This window comes from Giraffa tippelskirchi, chromosome 4 (genome assembly GCF_054371585.1).
Source record: "Giraffa tippelskirchi isolate mGirTip1 chromosome 4, T2T-mGirTip1v1.2.pri, whole genome shotgun sequence".
In the NCBI taxonomy this organism is placed as follows: Eukaryota; Metazoa; Chordata; class Mammalia; order Artiodactyla; family Giraffidae; genus Giraffa; species Giraffa tippelskirchi.
The window spans coordinates 24,757,922-24,782,575 of record NC_137278.1 but is presented as its reverse complement, the minus strand read 5'-3'; the positions used below and the strand labels follow the sequence as shown (position 1 = coordinate 24,782,575).

Here is a 24,654-nt window from a genome sequence, read left to right as displayed (position 1 = left end):
TAACACCAAAGATATAAACAGGAAATGACTGTGAATCTTTTTGAAACAAGTAGAAAGAAAAATTCTTAATTCCTCATGAAGAAATAACAGGAAATAAAAAATCTGAAGAACTGCTGTACAAAAAAATAAACAATACTTGTCATTTTAATTCTGATGAGAAGTAATGGAGTTGGACTTTTTATATTTAGTTGGAGGAAGTAGTTAACTTGCCTGAGACTACATAGAATGTTCAGACAGAGCCACACAAGAGCCCAAGTCAGCTGCTTACATACTAGAGAACTTCCAACTTTGTAATCTGATGGTTAACCAGTAGCATAGGAGTGGTATCTGTAAAACAGGTGGAAGGAATAAAAACTTTCTAATAAAAACACTTCTTTAGAAAGTTCTTATGCCCTTATATAATGGGAGAATATTTAATTTTGGCTGTAGTATTTATTTTTAATTGGAGGATAATTGTTTTACAGTGTTGTGTTGGTTTCTGCCATACATCAACATGAATCAGCCATAGGTGTAGTATTTGTTTCACTACCATGAAATTTTGAAATATTTTCTTTTCATTAAAAGTTTCTAAGGTTTTCTTTTTGTGTATTTAATCCTCTAACCTCTGGCTAGTACCTAGCCTTCCTGATGGCAGCATGGATCACTTGTAATGGGTATCTTAGTTCAATTCTCTTTAAGGCATTAAAATGAAATATTTAAAGATAATCTTTTGTTTGTTTCAGGTAGATAATCCGGTTTCTGTTTTAACACAAGAGATGAGCAAGCAGTTCTTGCAGTCTAAAAATGGGGGAGACAAGTACAAAGTAAGAAGCACCAAAATAAGCATAAACCTACCCAAAAAAGAATACATTTATAAATTAAGCATATATACTGAACATTAATCTTGGTCATATAGTAAATATCAAGTATTTTTTTAAGCCACTATTTAAAGTAATATTGTATGACTAATTTAGGAAATTAAGTAAGGTGGAAGTATAATTTTACTGATAAATCCTTGCTGTAACTTTTTTGGCTTTTAATTCTGAAAGAGTGAATTCTAAAACATATATTTGAAGAAATAGAAGGGAATGAGTGACCATACATACATAATAACTTTTAAACATTAGATTATTTAGCACTCTTTAAAAAGCCAACAAAATATATGACTACTACTACAGCTTGCAGTGTGACTTTTGAATGGTTTTGGTGTTTCCTATGCTAAAAAATTATGATGCATTGAGATCAAGAATACGAATGTTTTCTCTGTTTTCACATTTGCTTAAAGAATGGAAGAACAGTGAACATGAGAATTCAGAATGGTATTACCTTCACACCAAATGAGTTTTCTTTCACAAGGCTTTAAGAACTTTTGCAAGTAAACGTATATGTTTGAATGTAGCACTTCAAACAAATTTACTTCAAGTAAATTTGGAGTTTGAAATAAAATGTATTCTTTTGTGTTTGTGTTTAGTTTTCAGAGACCAAATTCTTTTTTTTTTCATAGTCACATGGAAGTTTACAAACTCCTCATTATGTTTTTCTTGTTGTTTATATAGTTCTTTATGAAAGCAACCCAACTTGAACAAATGAAGGAGGACTATTCATACATTATGGAAACAAAAGAAAGGACAAAAGAGCAGATAAATCAAGGAGAAGAGGTTTGTAAGCACTTAATGCAATTATTTTTTGAAATCAGTCAAATTCTTATACCAGGTAAATGGTATTGTAAAATTATATACCTGTGTATCTATACATGTGTACCTGTATAAAAATAGTAACATTTTTGTGTGTTTTTTACCTTCAGGGCATTTGTTAGCCTTTGCTTTTTTTTGTTTTATAATAATGGGTATGTCCATGTCTTAATTATAGACTGGAGGGCAGGGCAGTAGCTAACCTACTTATCCCTTGCTGTATGACTAGTTGCTTCCATAATAACGTGTCACTAATTCCCACTGGGCAGTAGTTTAAAAACTGTATTTCTTTTGATGAGAAAAGAAGCAGGAGCCTCAAGCTGGTATTTAATATAATATGCATTTATAATTATAGATGACTCTTCATTACATTGGTTAAATGTTAACATTCTTTAAGCGCCTTATGTTTCAGCTGTTTATCCACTACTTTAAGTCCCAGCAGTTTTTCTGTGATTCTGTATCTTGTTCTTTTGTCATTTAATCCGTTCTATGCAATCAGTTGCTTTCAGCAACTTCATAGTATGTTCTTTTGAGACAGAATTTTATTAATGATTGACCCAAGTTAAATTTATTAGATGTTACACTGACCTTTTTACTTCAAATTTTTGAGGAATACATATTTAAAATTGGGTTTATAGTTATATGGTTCACCAAGTGAAAACTGAATAAGTCAAGATGAGTATATTTAGTTTTATTCCTACATTATTGCTTCGAACCTGAGGTATGTGATACTGTGTGCAAGGAGGTGCTATAAGCCATAGAATTGATACAGCACATGTTCTTTGAATATCAGTGTTATTATTGGGGAAAGGAAATGTATATTCAGACAAATATGCATAGTATATATTAACATCTATTATTTTGAAAACAATAGATCAGGACTTTGAAGACATTTGCTTTAAATCGCTTGACGTTTAAATACCCATTTTCTTCATGGTATACTTTGTCATCAGCGATTGAAAATAATTTATTTATGAAGTTTAAGAAGTATGTCCCTGTATCATGTAGCTGAGTTTCTTATGTGTTATATGCACTTTGTAAGAAGTTTTTTTCTGATTAATTAAATGTACTAGATTCTCAAAATAAACCCTGGATTAGCCTTTAAGAAGTAGAATGTGACTTTATGCAACATTGTAAATCAACTATACTTCAATAAAAATTAAAAAAAAAAAAGCAATCAGGAAAGGATTCAGTGGGAGATACAAATAAAAATAAGTCAGAGAAAAGAAATAGAACGTGAAGATTAGAAACTGGAAGTCATTCAGCCATCAAATACTGAGTTCCTACCGCACGCCTTCTAGCATTGTGCTTTGGCCGTGGCCATATAATGGTAAATACATAACAAGATTCTTGGGGTCATGTACCTAACTATGCAGCAGAAAGCACATGGTAGATAACTGAGTATCGTGAGTGCTCCTAGAGGAGTTAAAGATTAGTTTTAATAGGTTACTAGAAACGGGGCAAGTCAGGGGCAGTGGGAGGGGTGTAGTTATTAAGTAAGTAGTGCCTCAGGGAAGAAGTGAAGGGTGAATAACAACAGACAAAGGATGGTGAGAGTGAGGAAGTGTGTTCCAAGAAATAAGAAATGGAGTCTTAGGCAAGAGAGCATGTGGTGTTTTTAAAAAGCTGAAGGAATTCTGCGTTGTCTAGAGTGAAGAACACAACAATGAGAGTTAAAAGGCCAGGTTGTGGAGGAGCTTTGAATCTTAAAGGGCAGTACAACACATGAAGGTGGATGGCTTGATTGAATGTATATTTTCAGTAGATCACTCTGCTACAGAAGAGAGTGAACTGCTCTCAGGAGAGAATATACATAGAGAGATCAATAAAGAAGGTATTATTGTCCAAACAGATAATGACGATAAGGTAAGTTAGAGTAGTGGCCATGGTAATATGGAAAAGAGCTTTGAAATGGTTTGGGCCAGTGTTACATGGAACATGGAGGGTAGTGGTGAAAACAAAAGCCAGATTTGTGGAGCTGAAAACCAGAAAGAATGGAGGAGCTGGAGATAATTTTCATGAAACTGAGATGTAAAGGGGAAACCAAACCACTTTTAGAGAAAAAGGTGATGCCTTGGGTTGGATATTGTTGGATGTTTGTAAATGGAAAAGATAAGTAAAGATTTAAATGTGATCCTGGAAAGGAGTCAATGAAAAGGAATAAGAATAAAGGTGAAAAGATGGGATGAAGAATCAACTGATTTAGACCTCCTGAGAAGGCAGATGAGGAAAACAATGGAAACAGTGAGAGACTTTATTTTTTGCACTCTAAAATCACTGCAGATGGTGACTGCAGCCATGAAATTAAAAGATGCTTGCTCCTTGGAAGAAAAGCTATGACCTACCTAGATAGCATATTAAAAAGCAGAGACGTTACTTTGTCAACAAAGGTCCGTCTAGTCAAAGCTATGGTTTTTCCAGCAGTCATGTATGGATGTGAAAGTTGGACTATAAAGAAAGCTGAGTGCTGAAGAATTGATGCTTTTGAACTGTGGTGCTGGAGAAGACTCTTGAGAGTCCCTTGGACTGCAAGGAGATCCAACCAGTCAATCCTAAAGGAAGTCAGTCCTGAATATTCATTGGAAGGACTGCTGCTGAGGCTGAAACTCCAATCCTTTAGCCACCTGATGTGAAGAACCGACTCATTGGAAAAGACCCTGATGCTGCGAAAGATTGAAAGCAGGAGCAGAAGGGGACGACAGAGGATGAGATGGTTGGATGGCATCACTGACACGATGGACATGAATTTGAGTAGGCTCCGGGAGTTGGTGATGGACAGGGAGGCCTGGCATGCTGCTGTCCACGGGATCACAAAGAGTCGGACACTACTGAGCGACTGAACTGAACTGAGAAGGCAGAAGAGAGGGGGTGGGCAGGATCCAAATAAGAGTGGGGACTGGGCTTAAGTATAATGAAACTACCTCTTCCTTTTTAGCAGGAGTAAAAGACTGCTTTTCAGTTTATATATCAGGTTGTTGAAAGCTGTAAGAGCTTGCTTTCTACAGCTTTTGGATTCTATGAAAATAGGCATCAGGGAGAAGGAGTGAGGGATTAGGGTGGTAGGTATATGAGGTTTGAGGGGAGTGATAATGGATTGAAATAATCCTGAAAAATGGGAAAGTGACTTGGATAGAGAAGCACACTAAGATCCACAGCGAAGTCCCTATTTGAGACAGAAACTGTGGCTGGAGAGGAGAGACTCTCTAGTCAGGTGTGCAGCTTTAGAAGCTGTTCGTATATCACTGTAGTTTTTGCTTGATAATTTTATTGATTAATTATTAAGAGAAAACTTTGATGAGAAAAAATATGACATTTGATTTTTAGAAATAAATTCCTTTTGACCTTTCCAGTATCATTGAAATGGTATACTTCACCCAGTCTGTCTCTCAGATAGGGAATTGAGAGAAAATGAGAAAGCTGAGTTTTTGTGTGGCCTTGAAACTTTTATTCGTTCATTCTTCCTCATTTGAAGACTAGCCATTTTTAGAGTGCAGAAATTAACAAAACTGTTGCATGTAGTAAAAGTATACCAAAGAAACAAAAATATTTTTATTTCTGCTCTAATTAAAGAAGTAATTGCCTAGCAGATCTTTTTCAGTACATGTTTAGGCAATGCGTTCAAAAGAAATATATTGGCAGAAAGTCCGTCTTTTCAGTGTTAGTAAGAAATACATTCTTTTTTTTTTTTCAAAAAGCGACTTAGTGAACTAAAGCGCCAGTGTTTGGAGAAAGAAGAACGTTTTCAAAATATCGCTGGCTTAAGTACAATGAAGACCAACTTGGAATACCTGAAACATGAAATGGCTTGGGCAGTGGTAATTTCACCTAATAACTTATTCACACATATTTGTAATATGCAGAATATACTTGGTTATAGTTGGTCTTATATGTGATTTGCTGTATAATTTCTTTTTAGGTCAATGAAATTGAAAAGCAATTGAATGCTATCAGAGATAACATCAAAATTGGAGAAGATCGTGCTGCTAGACTTGAGAGGAAAACGGAAGAACAGCAGGTGATTACACTTTTTTTATACAGAGGTAGAAGTTGGTTGAGTGGTGAATAAGGGAGTGATTTTCTGTTGAGGGTCCACATGGACCTTTGTACCATGAGCAGACCCACTTTTATATTTACCTTTCCATTTTCTCTCTCTTTTTAAAAGTTATATTTACACAGTTCTGAGTTATTTTTTTTTTGTTTATTTATTTATTTGTTTGCATTGAGTCTTAATTGTGGCACTCAGGATCTTTGTTGCATCGTGTGGGATCTTTTCCATACAGCACATGGACTCTCTAGTTGTGGCACCCAGGCTCAGTAGTTGTGGCACACAGGCTTAGCTGTTCATGACATGTGGGATCTTAGTTCCCTGACCAGGGATCAAACTTGTGTCCTGTGAATTGCAAGGCAGATTCTTTCCCACTGGCCACCAGGGAAGTCCCTTTCCATTCTCTTTTAACAGCTTTACTGAGATATAGTTCATATACTGTACAGTCCACCCATTTAAAATTTACAGTTCAGTGGGTTTTTTGTTTTTGTATGTTCACAGGGTTTTATAGCCACCATTGTGGAATTCTCTGCTGTCTTGCCAGAGACAGATCTAACCTTTCTTTATAGGAGCCCCCATATACTCAGGGTGACTGACTTACATATTACTATTTTGTTCTACTTAGGTTATGAGCTTCTGGCTGCCAGGCTTGGTTGTACTACAGGGTGTAATCTTTCCCAGCTTGCTTTTTCTTGTCTACCCCTAAGATAAGCAGATAAAGAGTTTTTCCTTTTAAGAGCTATAGCATTAATCCATGAAAGGTAATAGAGGAATGTATAAAAGTAATAGAAATGGTGAAGGCAGTACATTTACTTAGTGATCTCTGGGCTGAATTTCTTATTCCCTCTTCAGTTAGTAAATGGAAATTCAACCCCACCCACCTCTCTCACTTTACTTTTTTTCATTTCTGAGAGAATATTCTGAAATTTTCACTCAATTTTTCTCAGCTTCGTTTCATAGCTTGTCATTGGGGAAGACCTTGTTGGTTTTCTCTTTAGATATTTTCCCAATCTAAAAGTGAAATCAGTTTTAGTAATAAATGCTCAGTGTTTTTTCAAATGAAGAAAGGAGAATCTTGAGGCTTGGTGATGCTTAGTTCTATAGGTATTTGCTCTACTTGAATATTTAAGTATTATTCTGTGTAGTTAAGTGGTAAATTTCAGGAGAGTATGGATTGTCTTAATTTATATTCTTCCCACCATGTCTTACATAAAAACCTTTCGTATAGTATATACTTGTTTATAGATTATAGCATAACTATTGAAGAGAAGGCTTCTGAAAAAATTGTATCTAAAGCAGACTTTAAATTTGTACTCACCTAATTTAAAACTGAAAGTAGATGAATTTTGTTTAGTTTGTGTAACACCTGAACCAACTTCAATTATTATTAAAAACATACAGATTATACTGCTGATGTCTTCATAATAAAAATACAGTATTATTCTATATAATGTTTCCTAAATGTCTTACATAGTGACAATCCCTAATCTATATCTCCTATTCAGACTTTAATCCTGAGCACTTGATTCAAATATCTGTCTTCCCGTCTTTACCTGCATGTTCCAGACACTTCAAACTTAGCATGTTTAGTTGAATAGCTATGACATATACTTTACAGCCCACAAAGCCTAAAGGATACACTATCTGGCTCTTTCTAGAAAAAATTTGCTACTCTCTGATCTGAAACATTTTGATTACTCTTTTAAGTTTCAGCTTAAATGCTGCTTTGAAAGCGTTCCTTACTTTTTCTGACAGACCTGTAAGTTCTTCCTATGTGCTTTCACTATTATAAATATACATACCCTACTTAAGCATTATTGCATCCAAACTGTATAATCCACTTGCATGGTTGTTTCTCTGCTAAATTGTATCTGTCTCCCTTTATATTTACTAAATGTGAATTTAAAATTAAAATATATTTTAGAATATTAGAGAAATGCAAATCAAAACTATAATGACATATCACCTCATGTTGGTCAGATTGGCCATCATCAAAAAATCTACAAATATTAAGTGGTGGAAGAAGGTGTTGAGAAAAGGGAACCCTCCTGTTAACACTGTTGACAGGAATATAGATTCTTTCAGCCACTATGAAAGACAGTGAAGTTCCTTAAAAAACTAAAGATACAGTTGCCATATGATCTAGGAATCCCACTCCTAGGTATATATCCAGAAAAGACAGATGCACCCCAGTGTTTATAGCACTATTTATAATAGCCAAAATATGCAAACAACCTAAGTGTTCATCAACAGGTGAATGGATAAAGAAGTGGTATGTATATACAGTGGAATATTACTCAGGTATAAAAAAGAATGAGATACTGCCATTTGCAGCAACACATGGATGGACCTAGAGATTATCATACTGTGAGTGAACTAAGACAGACAAATGTTATATGATATCGCTTATATGTGGAATCTAAGAAAAAAAGAAACAATACAAATGAACTTATTTACAAAACAGAAACACCTCATAGACGTAGAAGACATAGAAAACAAATTTATGATTATCAGAGGGGCAAGGGAGGGGGGAGAGTAAATTATGAGTGTGAGATTAACATATACATACTATATAAAATAGATAAGCAAGAAGGACTTACTATATAGCATGTATGTGTGTGCTCACTCACTCAGTTATGTCCAATGCAAGAATACTGGAGCATTTCCATTGCCATCTCCTACTTCAGGGGATCTTCCCGACACAGGGATCAAACCTGTGCCTGTTATACCTCCTGCCTTGGCAGGAAGATTCTTTATCACTGGGCCACCTGGGAAGCCCACTCTATAGCATAAGGAACCTATATTCAATATCTTGTAATAACCTATAATGGAAAAAAACTTGAGAATGAATATGTATATGTATAATTGAATCACTTTACTATACACCTAAAACTAAGGCAGTATTGTAAATCAACTATACTTCTATAAAAAAATATGTATTTTTTAACATTTTATATAGTTATGTTTATCTAATTACCGTCTCGAGTTTAGTTAAAGCAGAATTAAGTTTATTTGAAATGTGAACCATATATAATTATTTTTTCAATTTTTCTGTTTATTGAAGAAAAATAAAATGTATTCCAACAATGTTAATTTTCTTAAAGGTCAGACTTAATGAAGCAGAAAAAAAATACAAAGACATTCAAGATAAACTAGAAAAGATTAGTCAAGAGACAAATGCACAAGCGCCACAATGTATGGAACTGAAAGCAGATCTTACTTCTAAGAAAAGGGCCTATAATGAAGCTGAGGTGAGAGAAAAACTTTCATATCAAATATAACTGCTGCTGCTCTGTCGATGGAATTCTTCAGGCAGGAATACTGGAGTGGGTAGCCATTCCCTTCTCCAGGGGATCTTCCTAACCCAGAGATTGAACCTGAGTCTCCTGCATTCCAGGTGGACTCTTTACTGTCTGAGCCACCAGGGAAGTTCATTAAAAACTTCATCATATCAAATATCAATACTGTTTGTTTATTTTTAAAAGTAGAGGGTTTGTAGTTATGGTGATTTCGGGCTTTAAAAAATATTACGATTTCATGTGGCCATATATGTACTTCGTTTTAAGTATATATTTCTGCATATATTCAACCTTTGATTTGACCGTTTGGCAATAGTGGACTTGAATGGGGTATTTGTTTTTTCATTTTACTAAACTCTGTCTGATTTTTTGTTAGGTTTTGTATAATCGTTCCCTAAATGAGTATAAAGCATTAAAGAAAGATGATGAGCAGCTTTGCAAAAGAATTGAAGAACTGAGGAAAAGGTAAGCTAGTTACTTCACAATTTTCATTTTTACCTCATTTTGTAATAAAATAATTCAAGTGAAATGAAGTATTTTATTTTCTTTTTTTAAAAAGTTTTTATTTCGTATTGGGGTATAGTCAATTCGGGGTTCCCTGGTGGCTCAAACAGTAAAGAATCTGCCTGCAGTGCAGGAGACCCGGGTTTGATCCCCTGTTCAGGAAGATCCCCTGGAGAAGGGTTCGGCTCCCTACTCCAGTATTCTTGCCTGGAGAACTCTATGGACAGGGGAGCCTGGCGGGCTGCAGTCCATGGGGTCACAAAGAGTCAGACACATCTGAGCAACTTAACACGCACACACACATACACATATGGTGGATTAACAGTGTTGTGATAGTTTCACATGAACAGTAAAGGGACTCAGCTATACATATACATGTATGGCTTTCTCCGCTAAACTCCCCTCTCATCCAGGCTACCACATAACATTGAGCAGAGTTCCCATGTACTGTACAATAGGTCCTTGTTGGTTATCCATTTTAAATATAGCAATGTGTACGTGTCCTTCCCAAACTCCCTGTTTTTTCCCCCCAGCAACGGTAAGTTTTCTCTACTACTGCTGGAGGAATTTTATTACATTGCTTTATGTTTTTTTAAATGTTAGGTTTTTAACTTAACATTTCCACTTTGGATTATTTACTCTTAGTGCCGATCAGTCTTTGGAACCTGAACGGTTGGAAAGGCAAAAAAAAATATCTTGGTTAAAAGAGAGAGTAAAGGCCTTACAAGATCAAGAAAGCTCAGTCAATCAAGAGATCGAACAATTTCAGCAATCCATAGAAAAAGACAAAGAAGAACAAAGCAGGATTAAGTAAGTGTCCACATCCTTATATTTTTTCAGTTATTTGAAAATCATATAATTTTCCTCTTTATGAAAATAAAATACTTGGTTTTTATTTTGTTCTTCCTCATAATAAAGTATCTTTCAAAATCACTTTCCTAATAAAACTTCTAAACTTGTAGAGTTGGACAATTTCTGGGTTTTCTTGTTTTTGTCACTGTTGCATTATTTTTATTTTCACGCTAAGTTTTGAGGGCTTCTGACTGTTTTTTCCTGGTAACACAATTGTTTTCAAATAAAGAATCTACCTTTTAGTTCTTAAGGTAGCTATGTCATTTATTGGTATGCAGGTGTTAGGGAAAAGTCTGGATATTTCTCTATAACCTTTTCATGTACCTATTCTGTTTTTCCATTTGTATTTTTTTAGGAGAGAAGAGTTAGATGTGAAGACTACACTGAACTTTAGCCAGAGGCAACTGAAAGAATTGAAAGATAGTAAAACTGATCGACTCAAAAGATTTGGCCCTCACGTTCCAGCTCTTCTTGAAGCCATAGATGATGCCTACAGACGGGGGCACTTTACCTATAAACCTGTAGGGCCATTAGGTATTTGTTACCAGTTAGTCAAGATATCATAAAAATTAGAAGTGTATTTTTATTTTCAGGAAGGAGTCTGTTGAATATAATTTTTCTGAAACTCTGTCAGCAAAGAACCATGTAGTTGTGTAGACTTTGTACGCATTCTAAGAAATAATGATAAAATCACTTTAAGCTTTGTAACTTTCCTCTTATATCTTTTAAGCACAAAAGAATCAGAAGAGAACTTAGGAAAATTAGCTATATAGAGTTAAATAATCTGGTTCTGATTTTTTTCCTGAATGAATAAATCAGTGAACTAATTTGCATGTAATTGATTAGTAGGAAGTTTCCATTTAGGTTGGACAACATTATTTTTGAGTTCTCTTTCAAGTATAAATCTGGGGTTATTTAACTATCCTCATATGTACATGAGAAAAAAAATCAATTGGGGGACTTGCCTGTTGATCCAGTGGTTAAGACTTTACCTTCCAGTGCAGGGGCTCTGGGTTCAATCCCTTGGTGGGTAACTAAGGTCACACATAAATCATGGCCAAAAAACCAAAACATAAAATAGAAGTAATATAGTAAACTCAATAAAGACTTTAAAAATAGTTCACATCAAAAAAATCTTCATTAAAAAATACATTGAGTTTTGAGGAGTTATCTTTAATTCTGTACATCATCAGGTGAAAATGATGCTATAGATACATTTTTAGTACAGTATTATATACTGCACTAAGTATTCTAGTAATGTCTCTTCATTTAAATGATACATGTGTACCTCTATACCGGGATCCATTTCAATAGGTGATGTATTTTTTTCCTTTTCTAAATCTAAAATTTCAATATTAATCAGTTTTGCATTAAATAGTAGAGTCTATAACCCTCTTGGCTTGATTTTCAAAACCACTCAGAGGCTGAATTAGTATACACAAAGGAAAAACACTGTTGATTTACATTAGAACAAGACAGCTTTTCATAGGATTCGGTTTTTTTTCCCCAGTGTATCCAGTGGGATGAGGGTATTTCCCATTTGGTTAAAATAAAATCTGTGATATCATTTAAATTGCTTAGTATGAAATATTTTAAAGTCATTTATGAACTATTATACAAAGATACTAGTTTCCCTGGTGGCTCAGTTGGTAAAGAGTCTGCCTGCAATGCAGGAGAGCCGGGTTCAATCGCTGGGTTGGGAAGATCCCCTGGAGAAGTAAATGGCAACCCACTTCAGTATTCTTACCTGGAAAATTCCATGGACAGAGAACCCTGGTGGGCTACAGTCCATGGGGTCACAAACAGTCGGACAAGACTGAGTGACTATCACTTCATACAAAGATAGTTACATTAATATTTCAAGTATTTAATGGACATTTTAATAGCTTCCTCTCATTTTTAGGAGCTTGCATTCATCTTCGGGACCCTGAGCTTGCTTTGGCTATTGAATCTTGCTTAAAAGGACTTCTGCAAGCCTATTGTTGCCATAACCATGCCGATGAAAGAGTGCTTCAGGCACTGATGAAAAAGTTTTATTCACCGGGGACCTCACGGCCACAGATAATAGTTTCTGAGTTTCGGAATGAGATGTATGATGTAAGACACAGGTAAGGCATCAGTAATTATTTAAAAACTGTTCTGGTTTTGCTTAGTCATGTATAAGCTCAGAAAAGAATTAGAACATTTTTAATGTTAACCATGTCTACACTACTGATCTGTAAAAATTCCATCAGCCACATCTTTAATTTGAATCTAGGCACTGGAGATACATAGATCGATAAATGAGAGATACTCCCTGCCTTTGAGGTCCTTACATGAGGTCTGTTGTGGGAGACATACCAGGAAATAGACCTTGTGTGGCTTAGAAATTCTACTGAAGAGGGAAATGGTGCATACCTGTCCACTTTAAAAGGGAGGATGTATGGCAGAGCTGTGGCACTTACTGCTCACAGTTCAACTCGAAGTGGTTTACAGAGTCCATAAAGAGCTGTGGTGGTTTTCTTTGATCTTTGTTTGATTGTTTTCTTTGACCCTAACAAACCTCAAGGGCACCGTACCCAAACTGGCCTCTTTGTTAGCTACTAGCTAGCTAACAATTTACTCTTTTACACACACACACACACACACACACATACATATGTACATATGATATATACGTAAGGTGTATCTTCCTACATATATATATTCCTCTGTATATATATTTTCTTACTACTAGATGACATTTTTAAATTTTTTTTTCTCTTCTCCATTTTTTTTCTTATGAATCCAATTTTTGCTTCTTTCAATTAAGTCTTCTTGTATTTGGAGACATGAAAAATGCCCTTGTTTTTAAGCATGTTTTTTCCATATTTAATTTGATTGTGGTATTTTTCTTTTTATTTGGCTTTAGAAATCATTTATTAAGATTTCTTCTAAGCTTAATTAGGATCATCAAAGCAGTTTGTCCTGTAATTGCTCCTACCACTGAGGCTCGTAGTGCTTGCCTGGAATGTGATGTGCGATTTTTCCTGTCCCCATCCTCTTTAGGCTTCTCCATTTTGTTGTTGCTTGAGCCTGTTTCATACTTGTTCTTTCCTTGTCTCATGATTGACCCGTTATTGCTACTATTCCTTCCTCCTTTTAGTTCTCCTATACTGATTTTACCACATGCCAGCAGACAACTGATTGTGATATAAATTAAATATGAAGTACATCCCAGGGCAGTAGAGCTAAAGGAAGAGGTGGTTGTGACTGAGAGCTTTAGAGCTGGTAGGAGCAGGCCCATCCAGCAGTGGCACATGCCTACTTGAAAGTACCTGCTCCTCCCCAGCATGGAACCTGTGCTCTCAGTGGACAGGTCAGAGTCTTATGTTTTACCGCACTCCCCTTCCACATCCCCTCCCTCTTAGACTTCTGCTCCCCACCCTCTCTCCCCTCCTTCTCTGCGTTGTTTCACTGACACTGTTTGACATTTCTACATCACCCACTCCCTGTTCTATCCTGTCTTTGTTTCTACTTCTGCTTGAGCTCTGTCCTAAGGTTACTACCCTGTTTCTCTGCCTCATTTTACAGGAAACAGTCCTCAGAAGAGTTGTCTCTGTCACTCATTTCTGTCTTCCTCTTCTTTCTTGAACCTTACCAGTCAAGCTTGTAGAACTTCATCACATCCCAGAACAGCTCTTGTCTAGGCACCAGAGAGCCTTGCTTGGCTTGGTCCTGGAGTCCTTCCTTCCTACTCACTGACTTGACCTATCAGCAGTATTTGCTGAAGTGTGTTCTCATCCTCTTTAGGTCTCACTGCGACCTCTTGGGCTTACATGATCTGTCCTCTTGCCTTCTGTCCTGTCCTAGGGTCCAGGCACACTTGCCACACTGCTTGTCCACTGCATACCAACCTCCTGGCTTCTCCAACCACCATTTGCAGGGTCTTTGCAAATGGTGCTCCCTTGGCATGAAATGCTCTTCTTCAGGATGCTAATGTGACTCCCATTCCCTGAGGTGTCTGCTCATTGTTATCCTAGTAAGGCTTTTCCTGACCTTTTCTGTGTGAAAAAGTACTTTTTCTTGCTTTTCTCTCTCTCTCTCCAATAGACTGTAAGCTTCATGGCGAGAAGGATATAGTCTGTTTTGTTCCTATCTTCTTATCTTCTGATCGGCATTTGGCACATAGTAGGTGCTCAGAAAGTACATGGTGAATTAATGACTAAGTGGAAAGCACATATGCACACACACACAAAGATATTTTGTTTTGGAATTCTAGAACTAAGCATTACGAATGCCATTGCCATTTCCCCATGTCTTTTAATTAATTGATTTTTATGTTTGTGTGGTAGCAGTATAGGACTTAAGGAACTTGTAATAATTAGTTACAGTGGGCAATAGAATATAATGATTAAGAATCTGGGTTCTAGAGCTGAGCTGCCTGGTTTAAATCCTAGCCTGACCTCCAAGTTAGCTTTATGACATCAGGGAACTTGCTAAACTCTCTGAAGCTTCCTCACTTGAAAAAAAAGTAAAATAATATTACCTGTCTCATACAGTTGTTCTGAGAATTAAATAAGCCAGCATGGTCAGTTGTCCTTTGGTATCCACAGGGGATTGACTCCAGGGCCCTCTGTAGGTACCAGAATCTGCAGATGCTCGTGTCCCGTAGTCGGCCCTCTGCAGCCACAGTTCTGACTCAGACAAGCGTGGATACTGCAGGATCTACTGTAATCATTGAAAAAGAATCCACGTATAAGTGGACACACGCAGTTCAAACCCATGTTGTTCAAGGATCAACTGTACTTAGAATATACTTAGAACAGTGCCTAATATTATATGAATGTTTGCTAATAAGATAAAATAAGCCTATTACAGATGTTTTCAAATGTCTTCCATGTCTTGTTATTATCCTTCATCTCCTCAACCTATTTAAAATATATACCTAATATATATAATATTGAAGTTGGGTAAGTTAATCCTTATATATTTTTGTCTCTTAGAGCTGCATATCATCCAGAGTTCCCAACAGTTCTGACTGCGTTAGAAATAGACAATGCAGTTGTTGCAAATAGCCTGATTGACATGAGAGGCATAGAGACAGTGCTGCTAATCAAAGTAAGTCCAGATGCTTCCTGTGTTTTATATTATTAGATTATATCACCAGTATTTCATCTATTGGTATAAAATTGCTGAGAAGGGACAAGGAAGTTCAAAACAAATTTGTAATTAATACAGTCTCTTTTTCTCCTTAATAGAATCTGAGAGACAATGATAGCAGTCATCCAAATGTGTACATGTATATTGCAAGTTCATATTGTAATTGTCTGTAGGCTTGGCCCTCTCATATTTTAGACAGATACTTGAAAGAAAATAATGAAGTCCCCTTGTAAAGATCTGTTCCAGGAAAGATTGATTAGGCCTCAGTCAATCTTAAGCCTAATCACCTTACTTCCTCTAGGAAGTAAAATATTAAAAATTTCCAGGTTTTCCCTACATAACTCAGTGTACTAATCTTTTCTTGGAATTTGCTCTTCACTCATCTTTTATAAGGTGTAAAAGACATTTAGAAAAAAGTAAGATTTCATTTTTCTATGAAAAATAAGATTTCTAAGGTAAATATTTTTATGTGAAAAGGTACTTAAGATTTTTTATTTTAATGGATAATAGTATTAGAATTTAAAAATAAAATATTTCAGTTTGTCTTAGAACATTGTTTCCTGGGTTTTTAAGACTTAGTTTAATTCTTTGAATCTTGAAAGCTGTTTTTTAAATTCTTCTATTTATCTTCATGGAATTACTTCATTTGAATGTTTAAACAAAAATACTTGAATCTTAAACTAGTGATAGGTAATGTTTTGAAATTATATACAGTGGAAATGCTTTGGCATATTTTAAAAATGTATTTTTCCCTCTATTTTTTTTTTAGAATAATTCTGTAGCTCGTGCAGTGATGCAATCCCAAAAGCCACCCAAGAATTGTAGAGAAGCTTTTACTGCTGATGGTGATCAAGTTTTTGCAGGGCGTTATTATTCATCTGAATATACAAGACCTAAGTTTCTAAGCAGAGATGTAGATTCTGAAATAAGGTTGGTATGCAGTGTAGCTTTATTGTACTATTCCCACCCCTTCTTTTTGATTGATTTACTTTTGACTGTGCTGGGTCTTCTTTGCTGCATGTAGGCTTTCCCTAGTTGCCTCAAGAGAGAGCTACTTTCTAGCTGAGGGTGTGTGGGCTTCTCACTGCAGTGGCTTCTCTTGTTGCAGAGCATGGCTCTAGGGTGTATGGGCTTCAGTAGTGGTCCATGGGCTTAGTGGCTCCACAGTAGGTAGGATCTTCCCAGATCAGGGATCAAACCCATGTCTCCTGCACTGGCAGGCGGACTCTACCACTGAGCCATCAGGGAAGCCCCTGAACTTTGTTCCTTTTTTTTTTAAACTGTTTCTCACATTAATGAACTTTATTGATTGAAAATACAATGTTATTATGATACTTTGTGTCATCTATTTTGACCTGAACAAGTATAGTAGTTGTCTGATATTTAGAAGTTTTAAAAAAATTCACTGGTGTTTTTTAAATACAGAAAAATATAAATTGGAAAACAAAAGTAACTCATAATCTGATTTCCCAACAGTCCCTATTGACATTTTAAAAATAATTTAATATATGCACATGGTGAGAAAATTCAAACAGTCCAGAAATGTATGCATTGAAAAATGAAGCCCTTTACCCCATCTCTCTTTCAAAAGTAAGGTAATAGTTTAATAGTTTCTTAAATATATTTCTAGAACGGTTTATATACTTGTACTTTCTTATATTTATTTCCAGAACAGTTTGAAATTGAGATATAATTCAAGTGTACAGTTGAGAGATTTTTGTGCAGCCATAACTGTTGTCTCATTCCCAAGCATTTTTGTCACATCAGAAGGAAAGCTCTCCTGCCCATGAGCAGTTGTTCCCTCATTCCTCCCCACCCTCAGCCTCTGGCAACCACTACTCTGTTTTTGGATTTGACTTTATGGATTAGTTTACTCTGGATACTTCATATAAATGCAGTCATATAAAATGCATCCTTGTGTGTCCAGCTTCTTCCGCTTAGCATAGTGTTTCAAAGTTCATCCATTTCTACTGTGTATAAGTATGCATGTGGTTTCTATGTCTTGCTTTTTGTCTCTCAATATTATATCTTGGGCAGGGCTTCCATGTTGGCTCAGTGGTAAAGAATCTGCCTGCAATGCAGGAGACACGGATTCGATCTCTAGGTTAGGAAGATCCCCTGGAGGCGGAAACGGCAACCCACTCCAGTATTCTTTCCTGGGAAATCCCATTGACAGAGGAGCCTGGCGAGCTATAGTCCATGGGGTCGCGAGAGTCAAACGTGACGTAGCGACTAAACGGCAACTATTATATCTTGGAGATTGTTCCATATCAGCACATGTAAAGCTGCTCTGTAATATATGCCAAAGCCTTTGACTGTGTGGATCACAATAAACTGGAAAATTCTGAAAGAGATGGGAATACCAGACCATCTGACCTGTCTCTTGAGAAACCTGTATGCAGGTCAGGAAGCAACAGTTAGAACTGGACATGGAACAACAGACTGGTTCCAAATAGGAAAAGGAGTACGTCAAGGCTGTATATTGTCACCCTGCTTATTTAACTTATATGCACAGTACATCATGAGAAACGCTGGGCTGGAAGAAACATAAGCTGGAATCAAGATTGCCGGGAGAAATATCAATAACCTCAGATATGCAGATGACACCACCCTTACAGCAGAAAGCGAAGAACTGAAGAGCCTCTTGATGAAAGTGAAAGAGGAGAGTGAAAAAGTTGGCTTAAAGCTCAACGTTCAGAAAACTAAGATCATGGCATCTGGTCCCATCACTTCATGGCAAATAGATGTGGAAACAGTGTCAGACTTTATTTTTTTGGGCTCCAAAATCACTGCTGATGGTGATTGCAGCCATGAAATTAAAAGACGCTTACTCCTTGGAAGGAAGGTTATGGCCAACCTAGATAGCATATTTAAAAGCAGAGACATTACTCTGCCAACAAAGGTCTGTCTAGTCAAGGCTATGGTTTTTCCAGTAGTCATGTGTGGATGCGCTAGTTGGACGGTGAAGAAAGCTGAGCACCAAAGAATTGATGCTTTTGAACTATGGTGTTGGAGAAGACTCTTTAGAGTCCCTTGGACTACAAGGACATCCAACCAGTCCATCCTAAAGGAGATCAGTCCTGGGTGTTCATTGGAGGGACTGATGTTGAAGCTGAAACTCCAATACTTCGGCCACCTCATGTGAAGAGTTGACTCATCGGAAAAGACCCTGATGCTGGGAAAGATTGAGGGCAGGAGGAGAAGGGGACGACAGAGGATGAGATGGTTGGATGGCATCACCGACTCGATGGACATGGGTTTGGGTAGCCTCCGGGACTTGGTGATGGACAGGGACACCTGGCGTGCTGCGATGCATGGGGTCGCAAAGAGTTGGACACGACTGAGCGACTAAACTGAACTGAATATATGCTTGACCAGTTCCTATTGATGGACAGAGACATTGTCTGCAGTTTTCTCTTACTAAAGCAGCGCTGCAGTGAGAACGCACATGTGTGTCTTGGCATACTTTTGAAAGTATTCAGTTCAGTTCAGTCGCTCAGTCGTGTCCGACTCTTTGCAACCCCATGAATTGCAGCACACCAGGCATAGCTTAAATTCTAAATAGTGAAAATCCTGAGTCAAAGGATATGTGGATTTTAAAATAATTTAATAGTCATTGTCATTGTTTTATTAACATACAATTTATGGCCCAATTTTAAATATTTAATAACATTAAATAATTACTAATATTTTTAGTACTTAATAATGTTAAATGAGCCTTAGCATTTGTTAAAAGAAATAATTTAATATGTAAAATTTCTTTGATTTATGTAAATTGATCACTTAATAGCAGTTGCCAAATGACTACAGAATGATTGTAGTGATCAATCAGTAATGCCCTCTCATACTATGAATATATGAAGAGTGCTTCTCTCTGTCCCCATCAACTCATCACTGGCAGATTCCCATTGATGAAAGATTGCCCTGAAAAAGAGTTTGTGTCTGGCCCCGTTTTTACCAGAAATATACAAGTACTCTCCTCTTTCTCTCATTTGCTCATTTGTTTATCATTCATTCAACATTTACTGATTGTTTTTTTAATTTTGAAAGTTCCACCAGGTAGCATGGCTATAATAATAGTACATCAGATTTAAAATGCCCTGTTATTTTATATACGAGTGAAAAAGAAAAATATTGCTAGCTGAACCATGGAATGGAAGATGATTTTAGAATTCAGAGATGTTAAACTGTGGGAAAATATGCTCTTAGTGAAATCTGGCATACACTCTGTATCAGAGAAAAGCTCTTCTTAACTGCACAGGTGGTTCTCTTCCACCAGGCACATGGTTTTGGACAACAGGTTCTTGGGTGAGTGAGGCAGGAAAAAAGATCACTTCTGAAGGCAGGTGCCTCTGCTGGTGTGGAGACCCTTCTGGCTTTGGTATCTGCTGACCTTATCCTCCACCTCTTTTCGTTGTCCTCCTCTCTTCCCCTTTCTCTACCCACACATTCATAGTGTTTATTCACCACCACAAATGCGGGAGTCTGTTTCTCACTTCATGTATTTCTTTCCGTCTTCTCCTCCAGTTGCTACAGCTGGTGAAAACTTCAGAGAACACACGTCAGTTGTCTCTTCTCCCAGTCTTGCTCTTATGTTCCCACAGTGCTGTGGGCATGCAGTGCAGTGTCACCGTTCACATTTCAATGTGACGGTTTATTTCCTGACGTTTGGGCTTTTTGTTTAATTTCTTCATGCCTTAATTCTTTTTCTACCTCTGCTTATTACTGTGCACAGTGCCTTTCACAGGTAGATCATAAGTACTTATTAATGAAATAAGTAAAATTTAATTCCAGTTCAAAACATGTTTTTTGAAATCTTCATGTTTCCATGTTATGAATTACTTGTTAGGAATAGAGAACTGGTTTAACTGCATAAGGTTTGGCAAAACTCTGTTACAAGTAAGGCTTTCTTCGTAAAGATCTAAATATTTGTAATATTCAGAAGTAGATTTAAAGTATTTTTTACCCTCTCTTTTCTGTTAAGTGACTTGGAGAATGAAGTTGAAAATAAAAAAGCCCAGATATTAAATCTTCAGCAACATCTGTCTACCCTTGAAAAGGATATTAAACGCAATGAAGAACGTCTCAGAAGGTACCAACAGCATTATAAAGAGTTAAAGGTAAGAAAATATCATTTTGTTTTCTCAGCTTAATCATTTGCAAGTTATTTTTAAGGTCTTACCATCCATTTAGTTAGATAAGTAGTTCTCAGATTTTTTGGCCTCAAGCCCCTTTACAGTCTTAAAAGAGCCCTCGTCTGTGTGGGTTTTATCAGTATATTTTTCTAAATCTCTGATATCTGGCATAATAAAATTCACCTAACTGTCATATCAGCTTCTATAATCAGTCTGTTGCAGTATTGCACATTATAGTTATAAACCTCCTGTACACTTACAAGAAATCGATAGTAAAAGTGATCTAAAAGAAATAATGCCTTAGTGTTTTTATGAAAATAGTTTTTACCTAATGGACCCTCTGAATGAGTCTCTGAGACTCCCAGGAGATACTGGGATTGGACTTTAAGTACCATTGGGATAATCTTTCTAGCATTTTAGACTGGATGTTTCAAGAAAACACTGTCTCTATGGACTCAACACTGTCATACTGTCTTCATTTTAAATGCTAAAATGGATTACTTTTATCTGCTTTCTATGAGAGTTGATTAGCAATAATGGTGATCGATACAGACTTCATGTATAATTTTTTTTGGTTCTTTTAATACTAATGTGTCTTTAACTGTGGAATCCTGTTACATAAAGCAGAGTAGAATTTTGTTGATTAATACATCCTTTCCAGGGTTTTTGCTTCTATTTTTCATTTATTTTTATGTTACTAAAATCTAAATACCTTTTTTTCAAAAGATGAAAATAAGGAAAAGTATTTCTGAAATTCGGGAACTTGAGAATATAGAAGAACACCAGTCTGTTGATATTGCAACCTTGGTAAGATTCTTTTCAACTTAAATGTAACGTAAAAGACAAAACTATTACTTAGGTTAAGAGAGTCTAGTCTCAGATTTTTTAAAATAACCTTTTTGAGGCTACTTTTTATGACTGCTATCTCCATTTACAAATAAGTTAGAAACTTCCTGATGTATGGCCTTCAAGTTCCTTAATATTTTGTACATATAGCTTCCATGTATTGTAATTGGTTTTGTCTTCTACATGTAATAAAACTTTGTCAGAGCTTAATTGTTTATCTAAACAGTAACTGTTCAAACTACCTAGCATAATATTTTTCATAATTAATCAGTATCAGTATTAGTGTTATCATTTAGTCAGTTGCAGTTGGTCTCTTTGCACTCTTTTCTTTTTTCCAAGTTTAATGGTTTTTATTCACCACATATTTGTTCTCTTAGGCATCTTTTTATGACATTCAGCTTAACTCCCCAAGTTATGATAACTAGTGAATTAAGTAGATTGCAGAGTCTTGTTAAAAGTATTTACCTGATTCATTCAGAGTAAATCAGTATTTACTCGGTGCTCGGCATCATGTTAAATGCTGAGGGACACAACAGTAAACAAAATAGATCAAGTCACTGCACTGATGGAGCTTTACTCCAATAAGAATTTGTCTCCAGTTTGTATTAGTAATTTGGTTTTCCCCTTAGTGTTTTTCTGCTTTCATTCCTATTGTTGATAGACTCAATTTCTTAAAGGTGTATGTCTTACTTATTTTTGTTCAGTCAGCATCTGATACATTGTGTGGCATAAGGTATATATTTATATATGCTATATTTTGAAAGAAAAAGTGAGTAATAGAATAAAACTTATCCCCTTTGATTATGACCTCAAGCACAATAAAACAGTTTGTCTTCTAAATGTAATCCTTTTCTATTTTTTAACCTATATTCTTCTACCTTCTAATTTACCAGTAAGAGTATGAAAATATCGTAATGATCTTTGTATTTGTCTTTAATCTGATTTGCTTGTAGCCTATAGTTTCTCCTTTTCCAGAATTGTATTATATTCCTGTTGGATAACTTAAGTATTTGAATTAATTCTATATGCTCTGTAAATGTTGCCAGGAAGATGAAGCTCAAGAAAATAAAATCAAGATGAAAATGGTTGAGAAAAATATGGAACAACAAAAAGAAAATATGGAACATCGTAAAAGCCTGAAAATAGAAGCAGAAAACAAGTATGATTCAATTAAACAGAAAATTAATCAGCTCTCAGAGCTAGCAGATCCACTTAAGGTATATATTGTTACTCTGATATATATATATATATATATATATATATATATATATGTATTTATTTATTTTTCAGTTTTATATCTGCAGTATACCTGCTAGAAGGGCTTTCCTGGTAACTCAGCTGGTAAAGAATCTGCCAGCAATGCAGGAAACCCCAGTTCGATTCCTGGGTTGGGAAGATCCGCTGGAGAAGGGATAGGCTACCTACCCCAGTATTCTTGGGCTTCCCTGGTGGCTCAGCTGGTAGAGAATCCACCTGCAATGTGGGAGACCTGGGTTTGATCCCTGGATTGGGAAGATCCCCTAGAGAAGGGAAAGGCTACCCACTCCAGTATTCTGGCCTGGAGAATTCCATTGATTGTATAGTCCATGGGATTGCAAGGGGTGGCAAAGAGTTGGACACGACTGAGCGACTTTCACTGTCACACCTGCTAGATAATATTCTAACAGAACTTATGACTAAATGTAAATAAAGCTGTATAAAACTGGGATGTACACCAACTTTTCATCATTAGATCAATCAGAATTAAACACTCTCCTCAAACCTTTACAGAAAATAAATCGCCAAATTATTCTCCCCCTTCAGAAGGTTACAGCTTTTGTTACCTTTTTCTTTTGTGGGATATTTTCTTCTTTTAGAATCAGAGGCAGGGATATTTATCTGTCTGTTCTGTCTCTGTGCTTATCTGTTCTGTTGTCCTACCTTTCCTCAATAACTCTAGGGTTCAGTTCAGTTCAGTCACTCAGTTGTGTCCAACTCTTTGTGACCCCACGGACTGCCGCACGCCAGGCTTCCCTGTCCATCACCAACTCCCAGAGCTTACTCAAACTCATGTCCATCGACTCAGTGATGCCATCCAACCATCTCATCCTCTGTCATCCCCTTCTCCTCCTGCCTTCAATCTTTCCCAGAATCTGGGTCTTTTCCAATGAATGAGTTCTTCACATCAGGTAGCCAAAGTATTGGAGTTTCAGCTTCAGCATCAGTCCTTCCAATGAATATTCAGGACTGATTTCCTTTAGAGTGAACTGGTTGGATCTCCTTGCTGTCCAAGGGACTCTCAAGAGTCTTCTCCAATACCACAGTTCAAAATTCTTCGGCACTCAGCTTTCTTTATAGTCCAACTCTCACATCGATACATGACCACTGGAAAAACCATAGCTTTGACTAGACTGACCTCTGTTGGTAAAGTAATGTCTCTGCTTTTTAATATGCTGGCTAGGTTGGTCATAACTGTCCTTCCAAGGAGCAACCGTCTTTTAATTTCATGGCTGCAGTCATCATCTGCAGTAATTTTGGAGCCCCCCAAAATAAAGTCTTGTCACTGTTTCCATTGTTTCCCCATCTATTTTCCATGAAGTGATGGGACCGAATGCCATGATCTTATTAGTTTTCTGAATGTTAAGTTTTAAGCCAACTTTTTCACTCTCCTCTTTCACTTTCATTAGGAGGCTCTTTAGTTCTTTGTTTTTTGCCATAAGAGTGGTATCATCTGCATATCTGAGGTTATTGATATTTCTCCCGGCATTCTTGATTCCAGCTTGTGCTTCATCTAGCCCAGCATTTCTCATGATGTACTCTGCATATAAGTTAAATAAGCAGGGTGACAGTATACAACCTTGACGTACTCCTTTCCTGATTTGGAACCAATCTGTTGTTCCATGTCCAGTTCTAACTATTGCTTCTTGACCTGCAAAGAGATTTCTCAGGAGGCAGGTCAGGTGGTCTGGTATTCCCATCTCTTGAAGAATTTTCCAGTTTATTGTGATCCACACAGTCAAAGGCTTTGGCATAGTCAATAAAGCAGAAGTAGATGTTTTTCTGGAACTCTGTTGCTTTTTCGATGATCCAACAGATGTTGGCAATTTGATCTCTGCCAAAGAGTTTAATCTTTGAACTCTAGGATTAGTTGATATAAAAGCCAGCTTGAAATAAGGTGCTACCCACTTCCTAACATATCTGCC

The 24,654-nt window shown here is 36.4% G+C and overlaps 1 protein-coding gene across 9 annotated transcripts in view; it reads left to right on the top strand.

Annotated features, from left to right (window-relative positions):
- SMC6 (structural maintenance of chromosomes 6) overlaps positions 1-24,654 on the top strand; it is a 74,283-nt gene that overhangs the window by 30,487 nt on the left and 19,142 nt on the right. For all 9 annotated transcript variants that reach the window (XR_014082276.1, XR_014082273.1, XR_014082272.1 and 6 more), the window contains 14 exons: positions 723-803; positions 1,536-1,637; positions 5,366-5,485; positions 5,587-5,685; positions 8,820-8,966; positions 9,391-9,479; positions 10,164-10,328; positions 10,726-10,904; positions 12,274-12,478; positions 15,335-15,449; positions 16,261-16,421; positions 20,476-20,611; positions 21,353-21,433; positions 22,519-22,689. Coding sequence is in view for 4 of the 9 variants with exons in the window: in XM_081591207.1 (XP_081447333.1) it covers positions 723-803; positions 1,536-1,637; positions 5,366-5,485; positions 5,587-5,685; positions 8,820-8,966; positions 9,391-9,479; positions 10,164-10,328; positions 10,726-10,904; positions 12,274-12,478; positions 15,335-15,449; positions 16,261-16,421; positions 20,476-20,611; positions 21,353-21,433; positions 22,519-22,689 (1,851 nt within the window). In the remaining 5 variants the exon portion in view is untranslated. The remainder of the gene's footprint in view (positions 1-722; positions 804-1,535; positions 1,638-5,365; positions 5,486-5,586; positions 5,686-8,819; positions 8,967-9,390; positions 9,480-10,163; positions 10,329-10,725; positions 10,905-12,273; positions 12,479-15,334; positions 15,450-16,260; positions 16,422-20,475; positions 20,612-21,352; positions 21,434-22,518; positions 22,690-24,654) is intronic.